This window comes from Rhineura floridana, chromosome 11 (assembly GCF_030035675.1).
Source record: "Rhineura floridana isolate rRhiFlo1 chromosome 11, rRhiFlo1.hap2, whole genome shotgun sequence".
In the NCBI taxonomy this organism is placed as follows: domain Eukaryota; kingdom Metazoa; phylum Chordata; class Lepidosauria; order Squamata; family Rhineuridae; genus Rhineura; species Rhineura floridana.
The window spans coordinates 4,016,144-4,043,776 of NC_084490.1; the positions used below are offsets into that span (position 1 = coordinate 4,016,144).

General features: G+C 49.7%; 2 protein-coding genes across 8 annotated transcripts in view; one reads left to right on the top strand and one right to left on the bottom strand.

Annotated features, from left to right (window-relative positions):
• Window positions 1-3,812: 3,812 nt before the first annotated feature.
• On the bottom strand, window positions 3,813-10,360 carry TRAPPC1 (trafficking protein particle complex subunit 1). 4 transcript variants are annotated; one of them, XM_061590173.1, is made up of 5 exons: window positions 10,271-10,360; window positions 9,022-9,120; window positions 6,125-6,195; window positions 5,712-5,850; window positions 3,813-5,380 (listed from the first exon to the last, which is right to left on the bottom strand). In XM_061590173.1, the coding sequence occupies exons 2-5, from the start codon at window positions 9,118-9,120 to the stop codon at window positions 5,252-5,254; spliced, it is 438 nt and encodes a 145-aa protein (XP_061446157.1). In that variant the 5' UTR covers window positions 10,271-10,360; the 3' UTR covers window positions 3,813-5,251. The 4 variants fall into 4 exon arrangements, with proteins under 4 accessions (XP_061446157.1, XP_061446158.1, XP_061446159.1 ...); XM_061590174.1 differs by having other exon boundaries at window positions 9,022-9,154; window positions 10,271-10,345; XM_061590175.1 differs by lacking the exon at window positions 10,271-10,360 and adding an exon at window positions 10,243-10,270.
• Window positions 10,361-10,450: 90 nt separating this feature from the next.
• CNTROB (centrobin, centriole duplication and spindle assembly protein) overlaps window positions 10,451-27,633 on the top strand; it is a 31,587-nt gene continuing 14,404 nt past the window's right edge. For 3 of the 4 annotated variants that reach the window (XM_061589316.1, XM_061589318.1, XM_061589319.1), the window contains exons 1-9: window positions 10,479-10,583; window positions 11,312-11,907; window positions 11,991-12,084; window positions 15,461-15,539; window positions 17,065-17,230; window positions 22,738-22,854; window positions 23,492-23,608; window positions 24,117-24,215; window positions 25,124-25,339. In XM_061589316.1, coding sequence (XP_061445300.1) covers window positions 11,566-11,907; window positions 11,991-12,084; window positions 15,461-15,539; window positions 17,065-17,230; window positions 22,738-22,854; window positions 23,492-23,608; window positions 24,117-24,215; window positions 25,124-25,339 — 1,230 coding nt within the window. In that variant the 5' untranslated portion in view covers window positions 10,479-10,583; window positions 11,312-11,565. Of the gene's footprint in view, window positions 10,584-11,311; window positions 11,908-11,990; window positions 12,085-15,460; window positions 15,540-17,064; window positions 17,231-22,737; window positions 22,855-23,491; window positions 23,609-24,116; window positions 24,216-25,123; window positions 25,340-27,633 lie in introns of all 4 variants that reach the window. The other variant, XM_061589317.1, reaches the window with a different exon arrangement.

Below are 27,633 nucleotides of genomic sequence, written 5' to 3' on the forward strand. Positions count from 1 at the left end.
TGCAGCAGTTCAACTCTAATACTGCACAGACTCCAAACAGTTAAATCCCAGCTGGCCCAAGCATGGCCCACAGATGCCGTTCCCGTTAGGGGCTTTGCAGGAATTAAACTCAGGAACTGTGCAAAATTTAAAAGCTTCTCAACACACCCAAAGCACCCATGGCCTAACGCCACCTGGCCAGCTTGCTGGGATTAGCAGAAAGCTAGTGGGGAGTGTGGGGAGGGGGAAGGAGATGAAAAGAGAGCAAATCAGGAAGCGGCAGAGCAGGGAGGGCAAATGGTGGGATTCTCCCTTCTGCTGAAGAATAGCCAGACCCCAACCCACATAGGAAGCTGCCCGATACTGAGTCAGACCATTGGCTCTTCTGGCTCAGTAATGTCTACACTGACTGGCAGCATCTCTCCAGGGTTTCAGGCAGGGGTCTCTCCCAGGCCTGCCTGGAGATGCTATTGGGGATTGAACCCAGGGCCTTCTTCATGCAAAGCAGGTGCTCTGTCTGGGATAACAAGTGAATGTTCTCCAAAGAGAGCCAGTGTGGTGTAGTGGTTAAGGTGTTGGACTACGACCTGGGAGACCATGGTTCGAATCCCCACATAGCCATGAAGCTTGCTGGGTGACCTTGGGCCAGTCACTGCCTCTCAGCCTCATGAAAACCCTATTCATAGGGTCGCCATAAGTCAGAATCAACATACATCTCCAAATAAATCCTTTATGAAGGATGGGCATGAGATATAAGTTGGCCTCTTCAAAAGCAGGGTGGGGCTCAGTTAACAGACCTGTCCCATAGGGAGCTTCAGTAAATTAGACATTTGATGGCAACAGGGAGTTCTGAAATAAGGGACCCATCTTCAGAATTATGCTGTAATAGAGAAGAGTTGAAGGCAGCCTTTCTTCTGCTTCCCCAACCCGGCGCCTACCAGATGCTTTGGATTGCAGCTCCCATCAGCTACAGCCAGCACTGCCATGTGACCATGAGGATGATGGGAGATGCTATCCAAAACATCTGAAGGGTTCCAGGTTGGGAAGGCTGGCACAAGATGCCTGGAATTTTTTTAAAAAGTAAAATGCTATAATTATCTCAACAGGCACCACCAGGGATTTTTGAGTAGCCACTGAAGACAGGTGCTGGAAAACATGGAACTTGCTGGCGATAACCCAGGGGATGTTGCCAAGATACTAATTGGTATTTTTAAAAACTAGAATCAATTCAGGGACACCCTGATGCTTGGAGACGCTTTGAGGATCACAGGTCACATCATTCCCATCTTGCGGCAGAGCCTTCTGGTCCTGAAAGCAAGATTTAGACTTCACTTTTAGAGGCAAGATTGTAGATGTGATTTTGTTAAGATCTGGGGTGGGTTGGAAACAAAAATTCTGGGTTCAGTTCTTCTAAGAGACCAAAGTCTCAGGAGAGGGGACAAAAACTGGGGCCCTGCCTCGTAAGAGTACAAGGCACAGCACTGGATACAGCTAGTGTTCGTGGTTGGGGTGGAGGAGAAATTTGATCCAGTTCACATTTAAAGCCAAATCTATCAAAATTATGAAACAATAAGAGAACTGAAACACAGCAGCCATCCTCTGAAATTCACACTCATCCACATTTCGCAGTGCAGGTCTCCAACCAGTGTTTACAAAAATGCATATATTAAGGGAAAGTGTGCGTAAAAATTAATATATTTGTGAAAACATACAACATGCATTAGGAGAAATGGCTTGCAAAAATGCGTACATCAGTCAAAAAACAGCCTACAAAAATGTGTTAAGGGAAATCTGCCCTAAAGTGCTGAAGGATTTTCATGAGGAGTAAAAAAAAACAACCACAAATTGCTGCAGAAATTTGAAGATCTGAATTTGAGATGGGGAAAACGACAGACGGAGAGGACCAAAACTGACAGATCTTCCATCTCTGGTTCCTGGGTTCTCAACACACTGGCTTCCTCTTCCTCCCCCCCCCCAAAAAAAATCTCTGAACTACCTGCTTGTCTTTGCTGGCCTAGGATTAAGCAAAGATAATCCCCATCAAACAGTAAAACTCAGCAGAGAGGACAGCCACTCTGCCTTTTTGTGGTAGCAGCCACCTGGCTTAAATGCAAGCCCACAGCCCTTGTTGTTGTCACTGGGGGGTGGGGGTGGGGAGCTACTGCTTGGTATGACACCAAGGACTGCGTTTGCGTACGTACGTGCTGCCCACACAGTCCTGGTTCCATAAGGGTGATTTCTGTTCCAACAATCTTTTGTAAGCTGTTTTGAAAAGAAGCACATAAGCATTCTAAACAAACATAGTGCCGGATGATTGGAGGAGAGCTAATGTTGTCCCTATCTTCAAAAAGGGTAAGGAAGAACCGGGAAACTACAGAGCAGTCAGCATGACATCGACCCCTGGGAAAATTCTGGAGCAGATTATAAAACGGTCAGTCTGTAAGCACCTTGGAAACAATGCAGCGATTACTAGAAGCCAACATGGATTTATGAAGAACAAATCCTGCCAAACTAATCTTATCTCGTTTTTTGACTGGGTAACCTCCCTTGTAGACTGTGGGAATGCTGTGGATGTAATATATCTGGACTTCAGCAAAGCTTTTGACAAAGTGCCCCATGATATTCTGATTAGCACACTAGCTAAATGTGGGCTGGATGGAACAACTATCAAATGGATCCACAGTTGGCTCCAGAATCGTACTCAAAGAGTGCTGATCAATGTTTCCTTCTCAAACTGGGGGGAGGTAATGAGCAGGGTATCGCAGGGCTCGGTCCTGAGCCCAGTGCTCTTCAACATTTGCACTAATTGATGAAGGTGCAGGGAATGTTTATCAAATATGCAGATGACACAAAATTGGAAGTTAATACCCTGGAGGACAGAAACAACATTTAAACTGATCTTGAGAGGCTGGAGCTTTGGGCTGAAAACAACAGAATGAAATTAAGCAGGGATCTACACCTAGTACTACACCTAGGGAAATGAAACCAAGTGCAAAGTTATAAGATGGGGGATATAGCAATACTACATGCGAGAACGATCGTGATCACAAGCTGAATAAGAGCCAACAGTGTGATGTGGCTGCAAAAAAGGCAAATGCTATTTTAGGCTGCAGTAACAGAAGTATAGTTTCCAAATCATGTGAAGTATTAGTTCCCCTCTATTCAGATTTCCCCTTCCCTGATCTACACCACCCGTTCCCAACCTGGTGCGCTCCAGATGTTTTGGACTGCAACTCCAAGCAACCATGCTGGGTGGGGCAGATGGGCCAGATACTTGTCTGCCCCACCCCCATGGGCCAACTTTGACAGGTGGGTAGGACGGACAACCTGTCAATCACCCAATGTCATTATGAAGTCAGATGATTGCCAGGTGGGTTGTCCTACGCACCTGGTCCTTTGCGCTGTGCTCTCCAAGTGCCTGATAGCCAGCTGGGTGTGGGGCATTTGGGAAGCCCTGAGTAAAGGGCTTTGCAAGCCCTGTGCTCAGAGCTTCCCAAGCACTCAGGACATGGCTGGCAAATCCACTGAGGACTGGCTATAGACTTTACACAATGTATGGGAAACCTTTGGCCCTTCCAGTGCTGCTGAACTACAACTCCCATCATCCCTGACCACTGGCCATGCTTGCTGGGGTGGATGGGAGTTGTAGTTCAGCAACATTGGGATGGCCAAAGGCTCCACATTCCTGCTTCACACACTGCATAAAAAGGCCACCAAACGCACAGTCTTCCCCTCAAACTCTTTGCCAGTCACTGCCAATCTGATGTTGGAGGGGCTGGAGTCCAAGTGTGATCCAGCCAAACCTTGAATGCAAGTCCAAGCCATCAACCACATTGTCTCACAGGACATTTAATTGGAAGCGTTTCCAGGTTAAGGTTATATTCCATTTGACAGACAAAGATCCATTAGTATGCAACATTACAACATAATGAAGTATGCAACATTACAACCCAGGCAAAATTTATCATGACAGAGAGAAAGAGACCCAATATTTGTAGCTTTAATCAACTCGTATTTTAGAAAACAAGCTTGAATCTCACAGAATTCCCAGAACTTAAAACGGTGGGAACAACAAGGATACATAAACAGCTCAGCCAGCTGTGCATATGGCCTTTCAGAGCAAAAAAAAGCAAGATAGCGATTAACCCAGGCACTTAATTTACGGCCTAGAGGTGTAGCTGCTGAATGCTTTTGTTTTATTTTGCCTTCTCTGAACATCTACGCCCTAGGAAGTAAGAAGCCGTGAGTGCCGTAAGAACTGGCAACCAACATTTCAACATGCCAGCTGGTCCAATTTAAACAAGAAGAATCACTGCCTCTTTACTAGCTTTTGGCGTCTTGTTCGTTGGGACCAATGAAGTCAGACTCTGATCTTACCATACAGATTTCAGTGGAGGTGCTGCTAATGAACAGCAGCAGAGGGGGCCAGCAGCCATTGCAAACATAAATGGTGCAGGGCGATGGCAACAGCTGGCTTTCAAACCTAGCTGGCAAAGCTCAGAGAGTCTACACTGACCCTCAAGCCACCTAGAAAGGACCAAGGCTGCATGAGGTCAGTCAAACCACTTCTGAACTCAAGGTGCAACCTGCCAATGTTTAATTCATGAAAACTGGATCAAAGAAAAAAGGTGCTCATCAGCCCTTCCTGGGAGTGGAAATGTGCAGCTGGATCACTAGCCTGCCTTTTGCAAGATGCATTTGGGAAGGACGTGCCACTGCGTCCAAGCAGTCCTCTGGGGGACTTGATGTTATGCCCAGGCTGGGAGAGCACTGAACTGGAAAAGCAGGAGAAGAGACTGACTATAAATAGAGCAGTTTCGGGAGATGGGGGGGGGGTTGAAGAGAAAGGGTTTAGGCAAAACGTTATAAATAGAAAGGAGCAGGTCTGGACTGGCAAAGGACTGTGGGTAAGAGGGCAGAAATGGTCAGAAAAAACAGTGTGACTGTTGGGGTCCCACCAAAGGGAGGAACAGAGGAGGATATACAATGGTACAAAAGACAAATGTCCAGCCACGGGACCTCTTCCAGAGTCAAGGCTCTCAAGAGCAGGGGAGGGGTGAAGAAAAGAGAGAGGATTGCACCATGGAGACTATTATTGCCCCCAACTATCCACGCTCAGAGTCCTGGTTTGGGCAGGAAGTCCATTACAGGGGACTGTTGTACTTATGAGGGCACACCCAGCAAAGAAGCTGCCAAGCTCACTGCCAAACAATGCTCCGTGTGCATCATGGGAAATGTAGTCCTTAGGATGCAGAAGGGAAAGAAAAAAAACTTAGCCTGCCCGAGCTGAGAAGAAAGGCAGGCCACGGACGAAGCTGTCCAGCTTGCTCCGAAAGAGCTCGCTCTGGATGGTCTCGTTCAAGCCGCACAGAGGATTTTTGACCACATACTCCACATAGATCTAGGGAGGAGGGAAGAACAAGCCGTGAGATTCGCGAGACGAGAACACCCTCCCCAACCAAAGACCCCTCCGGGAAATGGGAACCAAACTTTGGAGTCCTGCCTCACAAAAAAAACCCCACATACGGGCCACTCCAACAGCACTGACCCTGCTGCCAATGCGGCGTGGAACAAACTACTTCAGTTTGATCACTGCTCTCCCCTCAGTGCATAGTTATTTGGTAGGCACCTACATACAGGAGATCAGTCCTAGGGGTTATCATGGGATGGTGGGAAAAGGGGTGATGGTGGGAAAAGGGGTGGTGGTGGGAGAAGGGCAGGCCCGCACTCACATAGCTGTAGATCTGGTGCAGCACATCTCGGATGTTGCCCACCCCTAAGTCTGTATTCATCACCACCTTGAGCCCTGTGGGGGTCTCATAGTAGTGCAACTTGTACTTGCTGGTCTGGAAGGAGAGGAAGCCATCTTTCCTGGGGTGCAGGGATTAAGGAGAACTGAAGGAAGGAGAGGCCGGTCAGATAACCAGCCAAGCCCCTCCCTGCTGGCTGCCAAACAGGCTTTACCCTTAAGCATTTGCGAGGCTAAAATGGAGAGGGAGGAGATCCATGTGCGCCACCTTGAGCTCCTTGGAGGGGAAGTGGGATAGAAATATAAGCAGACAGTGCTGTGTTTTTACATTATGAACAAAAAACCACTGAGTTACCCCCCCCCACTTCTGCTGCTGTGTTTGGTCAGAAAGGATACATATCCACAGGGCTCATCTTGCTAACGAAGGAGCGGATGGAGAAGAGCATGCCATACATCAGCTTGTACTCCTGCAGAGGGGGGGGGAGGGAAGAGAGAAAGAGAGCGACTGAGCATGTGCAGGGAGAAGGAGTGAGATTCCATGGCAAGGATGCAAAAAACAGTCACGTTCATTTGCTCTACTCTGGTGCCACCCATTGGCCAGCTGTGTGAGGACACTCACTGCACAAGAAAACCTACAAAGCCAGTGGGACCAATAAGGAAGACAGCATGAGAGATAATCAATGGAAGTGACAGACATTAGAATACAATACTGCAATATTACATCAGAACATCTGTGAAAAGGACTGATTTGTTACATATGCGAAACAGCCAAAACACACACACACACTGAAAAGACCCCAAAAATATAACTTTCCTTGTGAGGCTATATTGAAGAAGTATGCTTTATAGACTTGTTGATGAGATCTCTGGATTATGTCTCATTTCATTGCTTTATCAAAACAAACTTTAAAATGTTGGTTTCTCATGAATTTTTCATGTTTGGTACCTAAAAGTAACCCTCCGGCCTCTCATGTGCCTCTTCCAAAAATAAATAAATAAATAGATCGTCTGATGTGAATCACCCAGATACCTAATGAGCAGAACTTTCCAAAAGTGAGATTTATTATCCCCTGGAAGCTTCAACACTGGAATCAATCCCCCAAATTAGGAAGCAGGTGCTGCTGCAAGGACACTCACTGCAACGTTCAAGCGAGGTGGCTTTTGAACTCTTCTTTGGAATCACACACACACAAATGCACACAAAAAACCACCACAACGCCACCTTCCCCCTGTTCAGCGCAGGAGCCAGAAGTGTGCTGTTCTGACACAATCCCATTCCCAGGGAGACTTACGCGTCAGCATCCTGAGCCAGCCTGCCTGCCATGCTAATGGTGCTAAAAACAAAGTCTTACGACAGGTTTATGAAGTGGCGTAGAAGGAACACATCCTCACACCACGCATGCCCTTCTCCTCCGCTGGCCACCTATCGCCATTCTGTGGCCCAAACGGACAGACTGCCACTTGCTTATCAGGGACAGAGTGTCCCTCCCAGGCAAAAAGGAAACGTGGCCAATTGCACCTGTGCTCCCTGCTCCCCTCCCAACAATGTAGACGGCACTGCAGCGCTATTTCCACTGCATGCAGAAGGTCCCAGGTTCAATCCCCGGCAGCACCTTCAGTAGAGTGGGGTCAGATCTGAAACCCTGGAGAACTGCTGCCAGTGTAAAACAACATTATTTGTTGTTGAGGTTCTCACATTAACACACACATTTTATCCTTACAACAACCCTGTGAGGTAGGCTAGGCTGAGAGGCTGTGATTGGCCCAAAGTAAGCCAGTGAGCCTTATGGCTAAGTGGGGATTCAGCCCTGATCTCCTGGGTCATAGCCCAACACCCTAACCATTATACCACACTGGCACTCGTTGAGATAAATGGATCCATGACATAAGGCTGCTCCTCCTTCTGCTCTGTGCAGCTAGGGGAAAATGACCATAGCAGCTTGGGACTTACTCCTGTTGTCTCTCTTTGTCCTTTAAGAGAAAAGGCAGACGCTAAAGAGCTGTTCCTATCCTTTGCTGGAAGAAGCCCTAGAGAACTAAAGATGGCTCGCTTCTGCTCTGGCACAGCAGCTGCTAAAACACTTTAAAAAAATGAATTGCCAAATTAATAATGCTCACTGAATGAAACTAAAATTGGATGGCTTTGCATCAGGCAAAATTAACATAGACAGAGGGAAGCAACTTGTAAAACACCAGGTTTAAATTAATCAAGAAACAGTCACATGTGCTGGAACCAGTTTTGAACTTCAGGGGGGGATTATACATGTAATGCACTGGCTACCGATTAGTTTCCAGGCTCGATTTAAAGTGCTGGTTTTGACTTATAAAACCTTATGTGGCTGAGGATCTCAGTATCTCAAGGACCGCCTCTCCCTGCCTCACCCAACCTGAACCCTGTGTTCATCATCAGAGGCCCTACTTTGTGTGCCCCCTCCACAGGAGCCTCAGAGGGTGGCAACACAAGAAAGGGTCTGTTCAGTGGTGCCCCGACTGTGGAATGCTCTCCCATGATCAGGGCTGAATAGGAGATTACACTGAGTAATTTGTCATTTCTAGCAACTTCTCTGTCCATCTTTAGGCACCAACAAAGACCTTCCTTTTCAATCAGGCCTTTGGTCCTTGATGTGGACTGATTTAGTTATTCCTTTTTATTTGGGTGTTAAGTTTTTATATTGTATGTTATTAAATCTGTTGTAAGTCTCCTAGAGACCGTTCGGTATGAAGTGAATAGCAAATTAATAATAATAAAATCCCAGTACTGTCCACCTCAGAACTGCTTTTCAACGAACACTAAGCTCCAGAACACAAGTGACAACGTATTTTCGTGTCTGCCAACATGGTACCCTCCAGATGTGGCTGGAGTACAAACACATAAAAAAGACTGGCAAAAAGGCCTCTGACCATGTGCAAAGTGCAGTTCCCTCGCCACTGTGCAGGCTCTCCCCACACATCTGGGAAGAGTGCCGACCTGGGCTCCTGCTGGGAGGAAGGGCGGGATATAAATCAAATAATAAATAAGAGTAGACAGAGATCCCAGTTAAGAGAGGAGGAGGCATGAGCCCTGGCACTTCTCCATACATGTTTTTTTTTTAATAATGTTTTAAACCCTGTTTTTAAAGATGTTTTTAAAGCTTTTAAAAATGTTTTTAATGTTGTTTTGTTTTAATGTATTTTAAGGTCTGTTTTTATGATGTTTTAAAGTGTTTTTAGTGCTTCTGTTTGCTCCTGCTGGAAGGAGGGGCAGGATATAAATCAGATAATAAATAAATAAATATCTCGAGCTAGCACCTCACCTCTTCTTTGGAGATGCCAGCTTGCTTCTTCCGGTTCCACTCACTGTAGTGCAGGCAGACTCCATTGCGGTCGAAGATGTACAAATTATGCACTGTCATCTGGAAGGAAAGGAAGGGGCTGTGGCATGCACACCTGGCATAAAAAGCAGAATTGAGCAATCCCACCCCATCACCAATCCCACCTGCTCATGCAGACATTTAGTGGGGTCAGGAAAGATCACTCCCCACAGGGCATTTCCCTCCCCCCCAAATGACTTGCTTTGCAGGATCACAATTAGAGCTGTGATTCTTGGCACAGGTGGTTGGACCCAGTCAAGTTCCATGGGGAGGGCTGCCAGTGCTGTGGGTTTCCTAGAAAATTGTCATAGGCTGATTTGTATGTGAAAGTTTTCAGTTTGCTGCCCGAAAGAGTGATCTAATTCAGCATGTGCTGTTGCCATTGTATGCCAGAAATCAATGACAAATTACTCAGTGTAATCTCCAGTTCAGTCCTGATTATGGTTTTGATTTATTTATGTTTATGTACTGGTTTGGGACTGAACAGTTTTTACTTACCAGCATATTTAGGTAATGAACAAGGCTTAGAACACTGAAACTCCTAGGCGTGCCTAATATTTACTTGCACCTGGCATCCATTCATCATTACTAGCGAACTTGTGAAAGCTTTTGACAGAACAACAAAGCACAGGAAAAATTTCCAGCCCACGCCAGTCACCTAGATGCTGCCTGGGCAGAGCTAGGTGGGTGGGTTGGCTGGCTGGGGCTCAGGGCTTGCGAGAGCCTCCCCCCGCAACACCGCCTAGTGGCCCTGGGCCTGCGAGCTTGGCTCGCTGACAAGAGCCACCTGACATGCTTTGGGAGCATCGCTCACAGGCCAGTGGGCGCCATCCTACGCAGTGGCTGCTGCAGCCCCAACCACCCCAAGCACTAGGGCAGGTGCCGGGGCTCACCGGCGGCCCTCCAGAGGCGGGCACTGCCAGCCCCAGCATGGCCAATGGTGGGAGCTGGGATCATCGGGAGGGCCACGCAGGCTAGGCACACACACCCCCGGACGAGGAAATCCCACTCAACTAAATGGGGCTTCCTTCTGAGCCGGCCTGCCTACGACTGAGCTGGCCTTGCCCAGGGGCTGATCTGTAGAGGCCCGCGGGGGGGAATGGGAAAATTTGGGGTAAAAAAGAAAGCTCTAGGGCATTTTGGCTCCCCACACTGAAGCCCCACCTGAGCCGACCTCCCCGCAACCTCTCACCTTGGTCTCTATGGCAACCCCTTCCCTACCCAGCAGCTTCCTCTAAACTTCCGGGCAGAGAAAGAGAGTGTGAGTGTGACAGATGACATACAAGCACGCTTATTGGTCAGCTGCTCGGCGCGTGCGCCGCCTGTCACACTAGTGCCGCCCATTCCCTTTTTGGTAATCTGCGCGCGCACTCTTTCTCCGATTCCTCCCTCCCTACTTCTGGCACGGTTGCCCTCAAGCAAAATGGCGGCTCCGGCGTCACCGTGCTCCCGCCTAAGGTGGTTGCCAGGAGTTGCGCGGGACCAAGTCAAATCAAGGGGTGCAGGTCCGGGCAGCGGCGGCGAGGGGAGGGGAATATTGGGGGCAGTTTGAGGGTTGGCGGTGCGGCCTAGAGGTGGGCGAGAGGGGGCAGAGGAAACGACCGCGCGGCTTTTTAAAACGGCGGGAAAAGGGGGAAAAGAATATGTGGGGAATGTGAGAATATGCCTCAGTGGCTTTGGGGGGGGAGGGTTTTTTGGGGGAGGGGCTAACACGATGTGGGTGGGGCTTATGGTAGGTGTGGGGAGGTAGTGGGGTCGTGGGGAGGACTTAAGAGGGATGTACACAAGGGAATGCATTTTATGGGGGGAGGGCTCAGGAATCTGCGAGAGCTGACTTCTAAAATGGGGGCGATGAGGGGCCAGTTTTTAAAAAGTGAGGGTGGAGATTTAAGGGGCAGCAAGAAGGGATCTAGACAAGCTTAAAGCCAGGGGGGCACACCTGTGGGGCCCTCCAGACCAGCCCCCGTCATCCCTCACCATTGGTCCTGCTGGCTGCTGGGGCTGAGGGGAGCTGGAGTCCACCAGCATCTGGAGGGCCCCACAAGGTTTCCCCATGGCCTTAAGGGTGTCTGGCAGGGCAGAGTTGTAATCAGTTGCAGCTGAGCCCCCGCATGCTCACCCAGAGCTGGGATGTGGACCAGAGACTGGATAAGGGGTGGGTAGGACTCTGCTTCAGCTAGGATCTACACCTAATGTTCTCTGTATTTTTCCGGTTTATTTCTTTCCCTTTCAGGGGTGTCGTTTTCTCTTCTAGGGGCCAGTTAGGAAGCACTACCTACCCAGACTTTTCCCAGAGACCTAAACAAGGCCTCTCTTTGTAGCATCTCCTTGCCAGCACTCTGATCAGCACTGTATGAATGCGGCTTTGCTCTCTCGGAGACCTGTTGTCATGGGACACGCTCCATTGTGACAGAGACGCTGGGCTTCTGAGCACAGAACTCCTGCAATCTGGCTGGCTGGGGCAATCCCATTGGAACCCCCTTCCCCATGGCCGAAAGGAGCGTCTGTCGGGCTTTTAGCTCCTCTGTCCACAGTGAAGATCTCTTGAGCGACATGGAACTTCTGCCAGCCTCGGCTCCCACAACCCCAGGGCAGCAGGTCCCAGGTTCTCAGTCAGGCACCCCCTATACCTCCAAGGTGACGGCACAACTCTACGCATCCCTGCACCAGAGCCGGCAGGCTGAAGCTCAGGCCCGCTCCCACCTGGAGCACCAGCACGGCTTGGGTCTGGCCAGGGAAGCTGAGGCCCCCGAAGTAGATCTGGACACTCTAGCAGAGGAGCTGAGCCATAAGCTCTCGGCCAGTGTGGAGGCTAGTGCATACAGGAAGGTGAGGAGGGGAGGCCACATGGCACGGGGCTCAAGGCACAAGGGAGGCGCAGGATAAACCCTCGGTCTCTTCCTTGCCTGCAGGGAGCAGCTGCCGAGTCGCGCCACATCTCTGAGATGGAAAATGTGCGCTGCCATCTACAGAGCATGCTTCGTGGGTCCAGGGATGCTGCTCACGGTGAGAGAGGGAGAGGGTGGGTTTGGGGTCTTGGTTGCATGGAGAATGGGAAATAAAAAGCTTTAGCTACTGTGCAGAATATGGATTGATTCCATGAAGGAAGCCACAGACCTGAACTTACAAGATCTGAACAGGGTGGTTAATGACAGATGCTCTTGGAGGTCGCTGATTCATGGGGTCGCCATAAGTCATCGACGACAAAACTGCAGAAAGTGGTCCAACCATCCTTCCCATAACAAAGGCTCTCCTGCCATCTTGCCTCTGGTTCCCCAACCATGGACCGGCTCCCCCAGCCCCATGCCTTCTCACTGCCCCTCGGAACATCCCTCCCCTGCCACCCATTCCTTGGTGTCTCATCTCTTTCCCCTGGATCTCTAGCAAGTTCTTCCTATCCAGCCTCCCACCCAGGAAGCTGCCTTATACCCAGTCTAACCATTGGCCCATCTAGCTCAGTGTTATCGATACTGCAGCCTCTCTCCAGGGTTTCAGGCAGGAGTCTTTTCCAGCCCTACCTGGAGACACCAGAGATTGAACGTGGGGCCTTCTGCATGCACAGCAGATGCTCTCCCATTGAGCTAGAGCCCTTCCCTAAGTAACTGTAATTCCTGTTACAGGCAGTAGAGGAGGCAGAGGCAAGCGTGACACCCTCACTGGTTGATTCTCCAGCTGCTGAGTGTCTGTGTCTGTCTCACCCCTCCATCTTCTCCTCCTTAGAATCATAGAATAGTAGAGTTGGAAGGGGCCTGTGAGGCCATCCAGTCCAACCCCCTGCTCAATGCAGGAATCCAAATCAAAGCATTCCTGACAAATGGCTGTCCAGCTGCCTCTTGGAGTCCTCCAGTGTCGGAGAGCCCACTACCTCTCTAGGTCATTGGTTCTATTGTCGTATGGCTCTAACAGTTAGGAAGTTTTTCCTGATGTCCAGTTGAAATCTGGCTCCCTGCAACTTGAGCCCATTATTCCATGTCCTGCACTCTGGGATGAATGAGAAGAGATCCCGGCCCTCCTTTGTGTGACAACCTTTCATGTACTTGAAGAGTGCTATCATATCTCCCTTCAGTCTTCTCTTCTCCAGGCGAAACATGCCCAGTTCTTTCAGTCTCTCCTCACAGGGCTTTGTTTCCAGTCCCCTGATCGTCCTTGTTGCCCTCCTCTGAATCTTCTCTGGTCATGGCACCAGTGTCGCAACAGCAGCACGCTGGGCCCATAACCCTGGGGTCAGTGGATCAAAACCATCCTCTGCTCAGCTGTAGCTCAGTGGCAGAGCATCTGCTGCACATGCAGGAAGGTCCCAGGTATAGTCCCCAGCATCTCCTGGTAGGGCTGGGAGAGACCTGTCTGAATCCTGGAGAGCTGCTGCCAGTCAGTGTAGACAATATGGAGGTAGATGGGCCAATGGTCTGACTCAGTAGAAGGCGGCTTCTTCTGGTCCTTTGTCCCTTCCTTAAGCTTCATTATTAACTAGTCTTAATTTACTTGTTTTTCATGGACCATCGTGTTTTTTAAAAAAATCTTTACAGTTAGCACATGGGAGGATGCTTGAAAGACGTCTGAATGAACATGCACCTGCCGTGTTTATCCTTTGCTAATGATCCAGTAAATTATTATTTTATTTATTTATTGAATTTATATCCTGCCTTTCCTCACAAAGGAGCCCAGGGTGGCAAACATAAACAAAACAATTTAAGAAGAAAAAGAAAGACATATTAAAAAGAGTTAAAAGTTCTAAAGCACAATTTAAGTTAAATACATTCTAAAACACAGTTAAAAATATTCTAAAACACAGCTTAAAATCATTCTTTTATCATCGATCTTCAGATTGCCAGGAACAGCCCCCTTCAGCCATCAAATGCCTGGGTAAACAGGAATGTTTTCATATTCGTTCTGAAAGTTAATAGTGATTGAAATAGATGCACCTCACTGGGGAGGGCATTCCACAAATGGGATGCCACCACTGAAAAGGCCCTGTCACAATATGTAGATATGTGCATTCATAGGGGAAAGCCTCACATGTGCAGCCAGGGTCAAGGGGTGGTGTTTTTTTTGGCATTTTCCTTGCTTGTACTGCTGAAGAGGCAAGCTGCAGTCCAGTTTAAACTTGTCTTTGCCTCTTTGGCATGTGGTGAAGAAACCTCTGTCCTTTCAGTGTTTTTGTATGTGATCTCAGGGCCAACTTTAAAAAGTGCACCAGGGCCTATTAGCCATCTCTGGGCTGCAGTTTAAAAACACTGCCTTAGAAAAGGGCTTGTTAAGTTTGTGTCAGAGTTGCCATACCAGGGTTTGGGGGTACTGTTGATCTCTTCCTGTGTACTGCCAACCTACATCCACTTTAAAATATTTGCCATCCTGTGTAACCACACCGATAGCCTGCAGGGAGGCACTGCAGCCTCTCCAACTGGTTTTGGTGGCCACATAATGAATCTGAGTTAATAATAATAATAATAATTTAATTTATGTGTCGCCTATCTGGCCAATGGCCACTCTAGGCGACATACAAATCAGTTGCAGTAAATGCAGCACAATAAAATACACATAAAATACAATATAACAAGGAAACTATAAATAGGAATGATAACAGTTCAGAGTAATAGGCAATTAGTCCTGAAAATTAATCCTCCCCGGAAGTCCCAAAGGCCTGTCTGAAAAGCCAGGTCTTCAAGGCTTTGCGGAATACATTCAGGGAAGGGGCATGCCGAAGATCGTACGGGAGGGAGTTCCAGAGAGTGGGGGCCGCCACTGAAAATGCCCTCTCTCTAGTCCCCACCAACCTAGCTGTTTTAGTTCTGTTTGGTTCTTGTCGCTTGTGCTCTGCAGTGGGAATAAACCTCCCTTCTGCGCCAAGCTCTTTGGCTGCATACACCCCATGCATTTAAAGTGTATTTTTCTCCCCAAAGAATTCTGGGAACTGTAGTTTGTTAAGGGTGCTGGGAACTGTAGGTCCATGAGGGGTAAACTACAGTTCCCAGGATTCTTTGAAAGGGGACTTTAAATGTAGCGTGTACACAGCCTTTCTTTCTCTCCACGATGCTGGAAAGAGAATTCCCCATCAGCACTCAACCCCACCTAATCCCAGTTTCCTCCCAGGCTCTCTGCCCTCGAGTTTTTGCAAGAAGCAGGATTCTGGAGGTCCACTACAAACTGGTCCAGTCTCAGTAAGAAAACAGGGAAAGGGAAGAGCAGTTCTTACCAAAACGGTTTGTTTAGGGCGATTGGTGCAAATACTGCAGGAGGGGATGTGAGCGGTGCCTGTAAAGCCAGCACTTGATTTTGTGCCACTGGCTGTTCTGTATCAGCAGCAGCTGCAGGGGTCCTTCTTCCTTTGCCCTCAGTGCTGCTCCCGACCTGCGGGTGACAGTTTCCCCCTCTCTGCCTGTAGGGGATGCAGTGGCACTGGGAACCTTTGAGCGGAAAGAAGACGACTCCTTTGAGAGCGACAGCACATCTGCCTTGCTCAAGTAAGATAATCTCAGGTCACTAACAGGCTTCCTGCGTAGTCTGTGTATTGTAGTATTGTAGCCTTGAGAGGTTCCTGTTGCACACCTCCTAACCAGAGGCAGCTGCATCTCAAGGGATCCCTGGATAAGGAGTTGGATGAACTTCAGGGCCTATTGAGGGGCCTTGATGTCTCTTCATGGTTTATTATTAATTGGGGCCTGTTGACACAATGGCTTGCTTTGCACGTAACGGTAAACCATGGCTTAACGTTAGATGCATGCATCTCTGTGAGCCTGAGCGAAGCCTCCACACAAACACTTCCCCCTCTCCCTCTTGTGTAACTGGTACAAGGATTAAACCAGGGCCTGTATTTGCTACCTCCAGCTCCTGGCTTGTTATGTACAAACCAGGAATGGTGATTTAAAATAAAATCTAACCAGATTCAAATAATGGGTTGCAAACCTTGTTTTAACAAACTAGAGTTGATTTTAAGCCACAGTTATTGGCTCGTACATAACGACAACCCGGGGATCAAGGAAAGTGAAACCAAATCCTGTTTTATTCAACCTTGTGACTCTGTGGGAGGGGGAGTGCTTGAGCCTCCAAGCTTCATGCAGGCTCTCAGCAGCTCATGTAATGATAAACTATGGTTTGGTGTTAGGTGCAAACCAGAATTCTCTTCTCTGTTTCCTCACATGTTTGAAGGACAATAAGTGATCACATAAGCAATAGCGGTCTTATCTGATAGGAGTCTGCAGCTCCACAGAGCAGGGGTGGGGAACTGGATGTGGCTAGTGGGTCAGATCATCTTCCCTACCCTCCATAGGCCATGTCTGACAGGTAGGTGTCCCCCCCCCCTGCATTGAGCCTGTGCTGCGCTTTGAAGCCCTGAGGATCAGCTTCAAAGTGCCATGCAGGTCTATGCAAACACTGACAATCAGCTGTGCTGGTGTAGAGTCACACAGGCAGTTTGAAGTATAGACAATCAGCTGATTGTTGGGGCTTCCAAGCACCCAACATGGGACTTTGCTGTTGATTGACGTGGCTACAACCCCTCCTTTTTTTGGCCCAGTCTGGTCTGTACCTGCCCCAAAGCTGACTTTATATATGACATCAGGTTTAGGGCATGGCTTGGCAAAAACAACCTGGTGAGCCAAATGCAGAACCTGGCAGGCCTCATTGGGCCCACTGGCTAGGCTTTTCCCACTGCTGCTATAGAGAAGTGTAGAGACCCCCCAGTGCAGGAGCCACATCGTAAGAGGAGGTTGGTAGGGTAAGGGTGCCTGGAGAAATCACTAGACAGGTCGCAGTCCTTGGGGTGAAGGCCCAGGAGGTGGTTTGGCCAAGCCTGAAATACAATGCTTGCCCAGCGGCCTGGCCCTGGAGGAAGGAGGAGCCAGAGCTCCTGGTCTCTGTTCTACATCGCAAGGATAAAAGATGCAGAAGGCAGAAGAGCTGGAGTGGTGAGAGGGAGGAGGGATTGGCTGCAGCTGGTTTCCAAGGAGCCTCTGCTGTGTTTTTGTCCCCTTCTGTTTTGCCCCTCAGTGCCCGGCCCTTGCAGGAGGTCTCTCCTCCTGGCTCTCTGGCAGGCTTTGAGGAACTGTTTCCTCGCTACACCAGTCTGCGCCTGGGCCAGGCCCATGAGCATTCATCGTACGCCGATCCCCACCTGCTGAAGGACTCTTTGGACAAGGAACGGGCCCGGCGGAAGGTGAGTGGCACCCGGCAGCCGGGTGACCTGCCTGAAAGATTTGTAAAGGATTGTGGGAGAATGAGGACGCAGTTAGCCACAGGCCTGGAACTCATGGACAGGGCTTTCCCCTCTCTCTCCCCCTCACAGACCCCACCTTGTTTAAAGGATGTCCAAAGTTACTTTTCAACGTCCTATTTTTTCCTAAACCAAAGAAGTCCATCTGCTTGAGGACTTCTTCGCAGGGAAAACCTTCCATGCCAGCTGGTGTCCAGACAAAACGGAGCCTAGTGAATTGGCCGGCAGCCTCACCCCTTCTTCCTCACCTGGGCCCCTCCTGATTGCCAGGATTATTACTTTGCATTAGGCAGCCAAAGCAGCTTGAAGGATGGACCAGCATGGCTGGAGCAGGGGGACGAAGGAGGTGCCATGTGATCTGCGCCCTTATTTATTTATTTTATTACATTTATACCCCGCCTTTCTTTTCATAATTGAAGCTACTCGGGCTTAGCCAGTATCATGGCCTGTAATGAGCTTTTCATCCCCCCCTCTTTCTCCCTCAACATGGGCAGAGTTCCTTCTCTACCCAAGGAACACATGCCTGCCTGCCAGCCAGGGGTGCTCTTGTCTTCCTCCTTACGTATCTCATAACTGGACAGTAAGAGACTTTGCAAAGAGCGTTTGAGCCATTATTAGCAGTTAGGAAAATGGCATCAGGAAATCAGGACTACCAGCTGTGGTTGTCAATGTAGCATAACCTCTTCCCAAAAGAGGTGTCCTGGCTTCTCTAGGGAAAGGATAAAATCCAGCAGGCCCCCTTCCCGGCAGCCCCTTCCTCTCAATGCTTCACTTGCAAAATTTGCAAATCCTAGAGTTGGAAGGAATGCCAAAGGTTATCTGGTTGACTCCCCCCATCCTTGCTGATGCAGGGAACGCACAACAGCAAGATCGCTGATAGGCAGCCATTAAGCCGCTGGTAAAAATCCTCCAGTTCAAAATCCTACCACCTTCTGAGGTAGTCTGTTCCACCGTCAAATCAAGGGGGTATTTCTTGACCTTTCAAGGAAGGAATGTGTGATTTCATATGGAAGTTGGCATCAAAATTTGCAGCTGCCCTCAGCATCAGTGAGTGAGTGAGTGCATGTGTTTAAAGTATGTTTCTGGTCTATAAAGCTGCAGAGAGGCATTTAAAAGTGAACAAGCGCAATCTCAAGCCAAAGGGAAGCAGGCTGGAACTCCCAGAAATCTTCAGAGATCTCTGTGGAGCCTTTTCTCCTCTCAAAGGCTTGCCAAGCCAAAATATTTTGCCAAAAACAGCAACAGGCCATGAAAGTGCTTGGTTTGCATAATTTAGGTTGTGGAATTTGGCTCTCTTGTGGAGCTGAATTTGAATTTGTTGAGCTGCATAAACCCTGCATAGCCAAGCTCATTGCTGTTATTAATTTCACCTATTTGTCACTTACTACATAAAATGTCTCAAAGCAGCTTACACGCTTAGATTGCGTCTATGCACATTGCACAAGCGCACCCTGAACGGGTGGGAAAGAGCCACCCTTTTGCCCCTCTTTAAGCTGGGGTGAGGCAACTACAGTCGCTGCTTCAGTGGTGGGGAACCTCAGGCCCAGAGGCCAGATGTGGCCCTCTGGGCCTCTCTGTTTGGCCCTCGGAACTCTCCCCAGGCTACACCCCTCACTGTCCTGCTTCATGCCACCAGCGCTTTTGCCTGGCCAGACTGTGTCATGGAACTCTGATCCTGCCTCTTCTTGCTGGTCTGGCTGGAGGACAGAGAGGACTGGGTGAGTGTATGGAGAGGCAAAATTTACATTCCTTGCTCCACCCACTTTTGCCTGTAATCCCACTCACACTGGCATGTGGCCCTCAGAAGGTTGTCCAGAAGGGAATGTGGCCCTTGGGCTAAAAAAGGTTCCTCACCCTGGTCTACTTCTCCTGTTGGGTTTTGGGGTTTTTTTCAGCTAGATTCTTGTGGCTCACCAATTAGATTTAAGGTGACAAAAGCAAGAGTGCCTACCCAGGATCTCGTTAAGAGTCAAATCGTTCCTCTTCTGGGCCTAGTGCTCCAGAGTCTGCACTCCTGGCTACAAACACATCAAGTGCCTTGCAGGATTGGGCCAAAGGCCACCTAGCCCAGCATTCTTTGCAAAGATTTGCTTAACCAGCAGGTTTTAGGCTGGCCAGTAGAAATTTGCTGGCAGGCTCAAGCACATCATTTGTGCCTCGCTTTAAGCCACTCTCTGATGGTGAGGGCATTTAAAAGAGTAGGGAGGCCAGTTCCCATGAAGTGATCTCAATTATGCCCCCAAGCCCCCTCTTGTTTTTTTCCTGGCTTGTGTTCCCCACACCTCCACCCCGAACTCCACCCTCCTCTCAAATCTGCAAGCAGACTCCTGGCTCCCTGCTGTCCCTTATCTTGTTCTCCTTTATGTCACAAGCATCATCCAGAGAGCAAGGGGTGTGTGTGTGGTGGTGATGATGCACAGAGAAGCCTAACCCGGACCAGGAGGGGGTGCTGGCGTGTTGCAGACTCAGCCCACGTGCCGGTGAAACAAGTCTGACCTTGGGGGGGGGGGCAGCAGCTGAGCTCCTTGCGTGGCTTTAAGCTGCTTGCAGGGGGGGCGGAGGGCTGGCCAGGCCCCTCCTGAAACTGAGTTTAGCCCTCTAAGCCTATTAGAGTGCAGCCTGCCCTCCCTGGCCCAGGTGCTGCTGGGAACCCAAAGTAAGCTTTGAGGCTCCAATTGCTGCTCCTCCAGAACTTCCTCTTCCCTCCTGGGGGGAATATCTAGGAAGTCAAATCTCTGCTGCTTTGGGAAGAAGGTGGGAGTGAGTCCGCTTCTGTCCCACTTCCAACAGTGCTGCCCATGCAAGGCATTATGTCACTTTTCAGCAATCTCTGAACACCCGGGCTTACCTTTTAAAAGAGTTTCCACGGCTCGCTCTTGACACGAGAACTTTTCCTCCTGCTTTGTCCCAGAGACTCAAGAGTCGCTGAGCAACAAGGAACAGGCACTCATTTTTAGGGCTTTTTTTCTGTTCCATGCTTGAGCCTCAGCACTGAGAACAGGTGTGAAGGCCTAAGCATTCTTTTGTTTCTTCACTCATGGCAGAGTTAGATTGGCTTCCAAGATAAGGTCTTTAAAGGTGGGTCCGTAAGTGACTGGAGGCCAATTCTGGAGGAATGAGGACATCGGTTTCCAGATGGAAGATGGTCACAATGAGGATTTGTTTGACATGCTGCTTAGCTTGTTTGTCCTGTTCGCCCTGTATTCGGCCTAAGCACCCCCCTAAAGAATCCTCTTGGATCTCTCGCTCCTTTGACTTCTGGGGCTGATTCATACAGACCACGTTTCAGTGGCAGATTCACCACAAGGTGATTCCCCCCCCCTCAGCTTTCTCAGTCTATTTGTCTATCTAGCCCAGTGTTGCTTACTCTGACTGGCAGTGACTCTTCAGGGTCTCGGGCAGGGGTCTTTCCCATCACCTGCCACCTGTTCTTTTTTTAAATTGGGGGTTCAGTCCCCAGTGGCATCTTCAAGTAGGGCTGGGAGAGATCCTGGAGAGCTGCTGCCAGTCAGTGTAGACAGAACTGAATTAGATGGACCAGTGGTCTGACTCAGTATCAGGCAGCTTCCCGTGGCCCTCTGGAGGGGCTGGGGATGGCACCTGGGGGCTTTTGCATGCAAAGCAGGTTCGCTGCCACTCAGACCCTCCCTCAAGAGCTGAGTTTCTAGCACTAGCCGCAGCATTAAAGTAAGACTGGACTGCCTTCAAGTCGATTCCGACTTATGGCAATCCTATGAATAGGGTTTTCATGGTAAGCGGTATTCAGAGGGGGTTTACCATTATTGCCTCCCTCTGAGGCTGAGAGGCAGTGACTGGCCCAAGGTCACCCAGGGAGCTTCATGGCTGTGTGGGGATTTGAATCCTGGTCTCTCAGGTCGTAGTCCAACACTCTAACTAACCACTACACTACACTGGCTCTGACCACAATCATAGCTCACCCAAAATACAGTGCTCAGCAGTGCTGTCATTCTGAAATTTTCTGGGCTGAAAAAAAGTAAAAGTGTTGAAGGCCAGGGTAAAGAGGTGCGTCTTCAGCATATTTTAATGGGGTTTTTTTGTAATCTGCCCTGGGGTCATAAAAGTGATGAAGGGCAGGATATTAAGTGCAAACAATAAATAAGTAATATAAATACAAGTTAAGGGGGGAGGCCCTTCAGATGCTCAGACCCTAAGCCATAAAGGGCTTTAAAGGTAAGCACCAGCATTTTGAATTAGGACTGGAAGTGTAGGACTGGAAGCCGGCTAAGCCATTTCAGGGAACATGAGAAGGGCCTTGCAGACAGTCAAACCATTGGTCTGTCTAGCTTAGTGTTTGCCTACACTGACTGGCAGCGGCTCTCCAGGGTTTCAGGCAGGAGTCTGTCCCAGCCCTACCTGGAGACGCCATCAGGGGTTGAACTTGGAACCTTCTGCATGCAAAGCAGATGCAGATGCTCTCCCACTGAGCCGCAGCCCTTCCCCAATCAGCATGAAAAGTTCCCTGATGCTTGTCCCAGTTAACAGCCCAGAGTACAGCCTCTAGACCAGAGATGAGGGAGTCGATCTGGCAATCCCTTGTGGGCCATGTTTGACATGCGAAGGCGCAGCCCACAAAGCACTGACAATCAGCTGGTTGTCACTTCTTGCTCAGACCTGAGCCGCCGATCAGCTGATTGATGGTGCAGAGTAATCTCCTTCTGGCTGAGCCAGGTCTTTTACCTGCCCCACTTCTGACATGTAGGATGTGAGTTGTAGAGCAGGTGATTGTGGCTTGGCCAAATGGGAGGCCTGGTGGGCCTAATTAAAGGTTCCCCACTGTTACACTAGGCTAACCCCAAACACCTACATCTGGAGAGAGGGGAAGGATCATTTCCTCCTGAACAACCAACCAGGCAGAGTAAAGCCTGCTTCTGTCTGCCATGGGGAGGAGGACATTGCCTGCTCTTGAAAGCAGAGGAGAATGCCAGTTTCACTGAGTAGGGCCATAGGAAGCTGCCTTATACTGAGTCAGACCATTGGTCCATCTAGCTCAGTATTGTCTGCACTGACTGGCAGTGGCTCTCCAGGTTTCCAGAGGGAGTTTCTCCCAGCCCTCCCTGGAGATGCCATCGGGGCTTGAAGTTGGGACCTTCTGGGTGCAAGGCAGATGCTCTGCCACTGAGCGACGGCCCTTCCCCAATAAGATGCTCCTTGTAGGGGGAAAAGTTATGATTGAGCTCATGTATTTGTAAGAGGATGGGAACAAGGCTCAGATCCTGGGAAACATTCGTTTTAGTTTAGTTTTAAGGCGTTTATTTGATATCAAAGCTTCTATCCTCATGGCTGCAGTGGAAGAAAGGAGGTCTGGTGGCATCTTGGGAATCACTTCCTGCTAGCCTACCTCCCCACCCATCTTCCCAAATCGGGATACTGCATCCTTCCCTTCCGTAGCAACTGCAGCTTTGACCGCTTCCCCATCCCTTTCTCCTCAGCACTGCGAACGGCACATCCAGACCTTGCAGAACCGCATCCTGGAATTGCAGCAGCAGCTGGCTGTTGCCCTCGCAGCGGACAAGAAGAAAGATAGCATGATAGAGCAACTGGATAAGGTGAGCCTTAGCTGGGGTGGGATGCCCAGAGACAGACAGGCTGGACCAGGAACAGCAGGAGGTGGGTTGGGGTGGAGAGCCATTGCTAGAACTGTGGGTACGGGGGTAGGATGTCTTTGAATGCCGGCAGCTGGGAATCATAGGTGCGGGGAACACTCTTGCGCTCAGGTTCTGCTAGTAAGCTTTCTATTGGGGTGTTTGGTGGCCGCTGTGAGAACAGGGTGCTGGATGGGACGCCTCCCTTCGGCCTGATCCAGCAGCCAGACTCTTCTGATGTGTAGCAGTAGCAACGGTGGAAAGGCAGTTCTATCCAACCTTCTCACCCCTTGACGACAGCGCAAGTGTGGGGAACCTGTGGCCCTCTACAACACCCATCAGCCCCAGCAAGCATGTCCAATGGCCAAGGATGATGGGAGCTGTACTGCAGCAACATCTGGAGGACCAAAGGTTCCCCACACCTGCCTAGGAGGTAGCGAGAGATGGGCTGCAAAGTCAGTGCAAGATGTGGCTTGCAGGGGAGGGAGGGGGAAATTGAGCAAAGGGTCAGCAATATAGAAACTCTCTCCGAGACATGCTTGGGATTTCTTGCGATCCTTGTGGTGGACAGCTGGTTGAGCCTTCATTTTCCTCTCCACAGACTCTGGCCAAAGTGGTGGAGGGTTGGAACCAGCACGAGGCTGAGCGGATGGCGGCGCTACGGAGGCTGCAAACGGCGAAGGAGGCAGCGGACCAAGCGCTGGGGAGGCAGAAGGAGGTGGGGCTCAGGCCAAGATGCTGAGCAGGGCAGCAGGCGGGTTGGGTTGCAACTAGCGACAGGCATGTGGGCCCACCAACCACAACCTTGGAGAGACTCTTTGCTTTGCAGCTGTACTGGATCAACCACTGGGCAGAGAGACTCAAGCGGCAGATTCCTGGGGGGCAGGCAGTGTTATTGACAGCTCCTTCACTGTTGCTCTTGGCCACTGCTCTCTGTTGGAGGGCAGAGATGTATTTGGCCCACAGGCTGTCCCTAAACTAGCCTGCTGCCTAAGGTGCTGCGAGGACTCTATCCCAATGCCAGTGTTGAAGTGAAATCCCCCCTCTCCAGCAGGTTAGCTTCTGTATGTGGAATGGGCAGGGGGTGCCATCTGGTCCTTTGACTCAGGCAGCAAAATGTCACAGGCTAGCCCCGATCAAGGCAGTGATCTATGCCCTGGCCTAGGAAGTCCTGGATGCAGCTCAGAGCCTTCTCTAGAAAATGAGCTAACTCTTCTTTTCTTTAGAAAATCTCGGAGGTAGAAGGACGCCTCGAACAAGCCTTGGCTGCCCTCAACCGGGAGCAGCAAGCAGCCAGCCAGCATTGCAAGGAGAAGGAGGTGCTGGTAAGAATCACCTTCCCTGACACACACTGAGCCCTCCAGCACCTGTGGACTAAGGCTGCCATCCTTACTGGGGAGAAGAGTTAATATTATTATTTATTAGATTTTTATCCTGCCCCTTCTCCCAGTAGGAGCCCAGGGCAGCAGACAAAAGCACCAAAAACACTTTAAAAACAGATAATAAAAACAGACTTTTATATTAAAACAACCATTAAAAACATATTGACACAAAACAATTTTTTTAAAAAAGGTTTAAAAACATCTTCAAAAGCAATTCCAACACAGACGCAGACTGGGATAAGGTCTCTGCTTAAAAGGCTTGTTGAAGAGGAAGGTCTTCAACAGGCGCCAAAAAGATAACAGATTTTTCTCTAATATTTAAGGGGAGGGAATTCCAAAGGGGAAGTGACACCACACGAGAGGTCTGTTTCCTAGGTTGTGCAGACTTCTTTCTGATTAGGCATGTTTAGGCGTGTGGGGTAAGCTGCCCACAGTGTAAGGAGGGGGCCTGCCAGTGACTCTTCACCATTGTAGCACAGCCACCTGCAAAAGGTGGGACTCTTCCTGCACTCTTAATAGTGGTGTGGAAGAGGGAATTTCAGCTGGTGCAACTTGCTTGACAACCTACACCTGCTGAAATTCCCTCTTGCCATGCTACTGTGAAAGCCGCAGGAGCCCCCCCTCTTTTCCTCTCCCCCTGGCCCCACTATCGCCATGAGAGCTAAGAACAGAGCCTCATGTTCAGAGGAAGGGCCCTGCTGCCTGCCAAACACCGAGGGCAAGTGACAGGGCACAGCGTCTCCCTTTAGTGCCCTTCTTGGGGCAGGGTTATTGCTCTCATGGCTTTGACCAGCCAGAGCTATTCTCACATGAAAGCTGGCAACGTGTCCCGTTCACTCCTGTCTGCTCAGGAGGAGGAGAAGGCGACTCTGTCGTGCAACTTGGAGGCGGAGCGCCAGCATGTGCGTGGCCTGGAGGCTGAGTGGGATCTGGAGCGCCGGCAGCACGAAGGTCTGCGGGCCACACTGGAGGAGCAGCAGAGGGCCTGGGCCCAGCGCGAGAGGCAGCTGGAGGAGCAGCGCCAGGTTCTGCAGGAGGAGAGCCGGGCCCAGCTAGAGAAGGAGAAGGTGAGGGCAGGGCACCCCTTGCAGGGGCAGCTTCTCTCTTTCTTGCACTCCTGATGGGGTAGCTTTGCCTTTGCTGTAGGACACGGGTGGCAAACCTTTGGCCCTCCAGATAATGCCAAATTACAACTCCCATCGGTCCTGGCCATTGGCCATGCTTGCTACAGCTGATGGGAGTCATAGTTCTGCAACATCAGGGGGGCTAAAGGTTCCCCAATCCAACTATAGGAATGCAGCCCCAAAGGAGATTCCTCCAGACTTTTTTTAAAAATGGACCCTTGTCTCTTTCCATTTGCAAATGTATAAATGCAAAGTTGCAATTAAAAACAACAGATAGTACTTTAAAGTCTAACACATTTATTGTGATACAAGTTTCTGTGGGTGAGAGTCCACTTTGTCAGATGCATGAAGCATCATCCTTAGCTGCAGGTAAATGCATGTCTGGTTGTTGTTTTGGAGAATTGTAAATAGTGTGGTCAGAAGGAAATGTAAGGTGGAAAGGTCAGATGGTGCCTTGTTAACACTGACTATTCACAAAAAAACGTAATTGATAACATAAATATGTTGGCATTGGTAAACCAATTAGTGTGTATTAAATTAAGCTTAAAACAAGAGAGGATCCGGTTGCAATCCTAAGTTTACTTGCTAGCAAGTAAGTGCCATGAATTCCATGGGTAATTTCATTCTTAATATTTACACAACACCGATAAGGGTGCGTGGTGCTTTACAAAGTACAAAAGGCCAGGCCTCGGGAGCTTACAATATGAAGTTCATCCCGAGGGAGGGAAATGGAGGCGGGGAGGAATAGGGCCGCACAGGTCATCTTCGTGCTTGAGACCTTGTTGAATTGAAGCCTGCAGGGGGAAGGGGGGGGAGAGAAGGAGGAAGAGGCCAGATGAGTGAGACAGAGAGATTCAGACAAGATGCCTCAGACAGAGGCATTGGTGCCTATTCAGACCTGCACCTGTTCTCTCTCAGAGTGGCTTTCAGGGGGATAAGGCAGCCTCACCCTGGCTGTTCTGAGTCCAACTGTCTGACTTCTTTTTTCCCACTGGGGCTGTGGCAAGCAGGTGCACTCGAGGGGAAGAAGAGCAGCCAGATTCTGTGCCTGTTCTGGGAAGGTCAACGGCAGGGCTTCTGTCCCCACTGCCATCCATCTTTCTTACCTGGCTGTTTAGCTGTCGTATTCCAGCCCAGAGTACAGGGGAGAGCCACAGTCCCTCCACAACTAAACACACTCAGAGGTGCTGCGTCTTTTGGCTAGTGGGCAGGGCTGACGGTGGCTCCGCCCTAGAGCCACAGCCTCTTACACTGCAGCAGGGAAGTGGGGCGGAACTCGTGTGCCATGGTGTCCCAGGGCTGGGAAGAGCTGCGGTTGATTAATCCCTGCCCTATGGAGGGAAAGCAGCGGCCTTCCCAGTCAGTGAGTTGTGGGATGGAGATGTTTCATTCCTCTGCCGAGAGGGGACTCAGCTGTGGGGGGGAGGGAGGGAGTGTGTGTGTGTGTGTGTGTGTGTGTGTGTGTGTCAGCTGTTTTCTGGGGGTTCAGGTCTAATCTTGGTTAAGAGGGTTAGGAAAGGCCTCTCTGAAACAATCTGCACAGCTGCAGTAATTAATTACTGGATGAGTCACACATACTGAAGCAACATCTCCCTGTTTTCTTGCCCACTTTCCTGTTTTGGGGACCCTAACCTTAGCTTTAAGTTGTAAATTTTCTAGTCCTTAGTGATTAAGAGAAAAGCTTAAAATATGCTGCAGCTTGTCCCTGTTAAGAATCTTCTGCTGGTCTGCAGTGGGGTTTCAGTAAAGGTTACTTGTCTGACCTCTGTGGCTTACTACTCATGTGTAGTGTCTTAACTGCTTCCTGAAAGGTGCTTAAAGGACACCAGTGCACTTTAATAGCTAAGGTGGGCCTTGCAATGCAAAGGGAAGGGGGCATCTGGTGTGCTTCCTAAAGAATTACTTCACCATCTGAAGAGCGTAAGGAGAGCCCTGCTAAATCAGACCAAAGGTCTCTCTAGTCCAGCACTCTGTTTTCTGCAGTGGCCAATCTGATGCTTTTGGGAAGCTACCAGCAGGGCATCGGGCCAATAATCCTCTCCTGCTTGCGCTCCTCAGCAAGCGGCATTCGGAGGCAAAATGCTGCCTCTTACCCTGGAGGAAATGCGTAGCTGCTGTGACTAGTATAGATTGAGTATTCAGGGAAGGGCTGTGACTCAGTGGTAGATCTGTTTTGCATGCAGAAGGTGCCAGGTTCAGTCCCTGATGGCATCTCCAGGTAGGGCCAGGAGAGACCA

What these genes read in the sequence shown, in the direction of transcription:
- TRAPPC1 (XM_061590172.1), bottom strand. An exon ending in CTGGCATCTCCAAAGAAGAG is followed by an intron (nt 6,196 to 9,021) that starts GTGAGGTGCTAG and finishes CCCCCTCTGCAG; the next exon opens with GAGTACAAGCTGATGTATGG. An exon ending in TGCACCAGATCTACAGCTAT is followed by an intron (nt 5,381 to 5,711) that starts GTGAGTGCGGGC and finishes CCTCCTCCCTAG; the next exon opens with ATCTATGTGGAGTATGTGGT.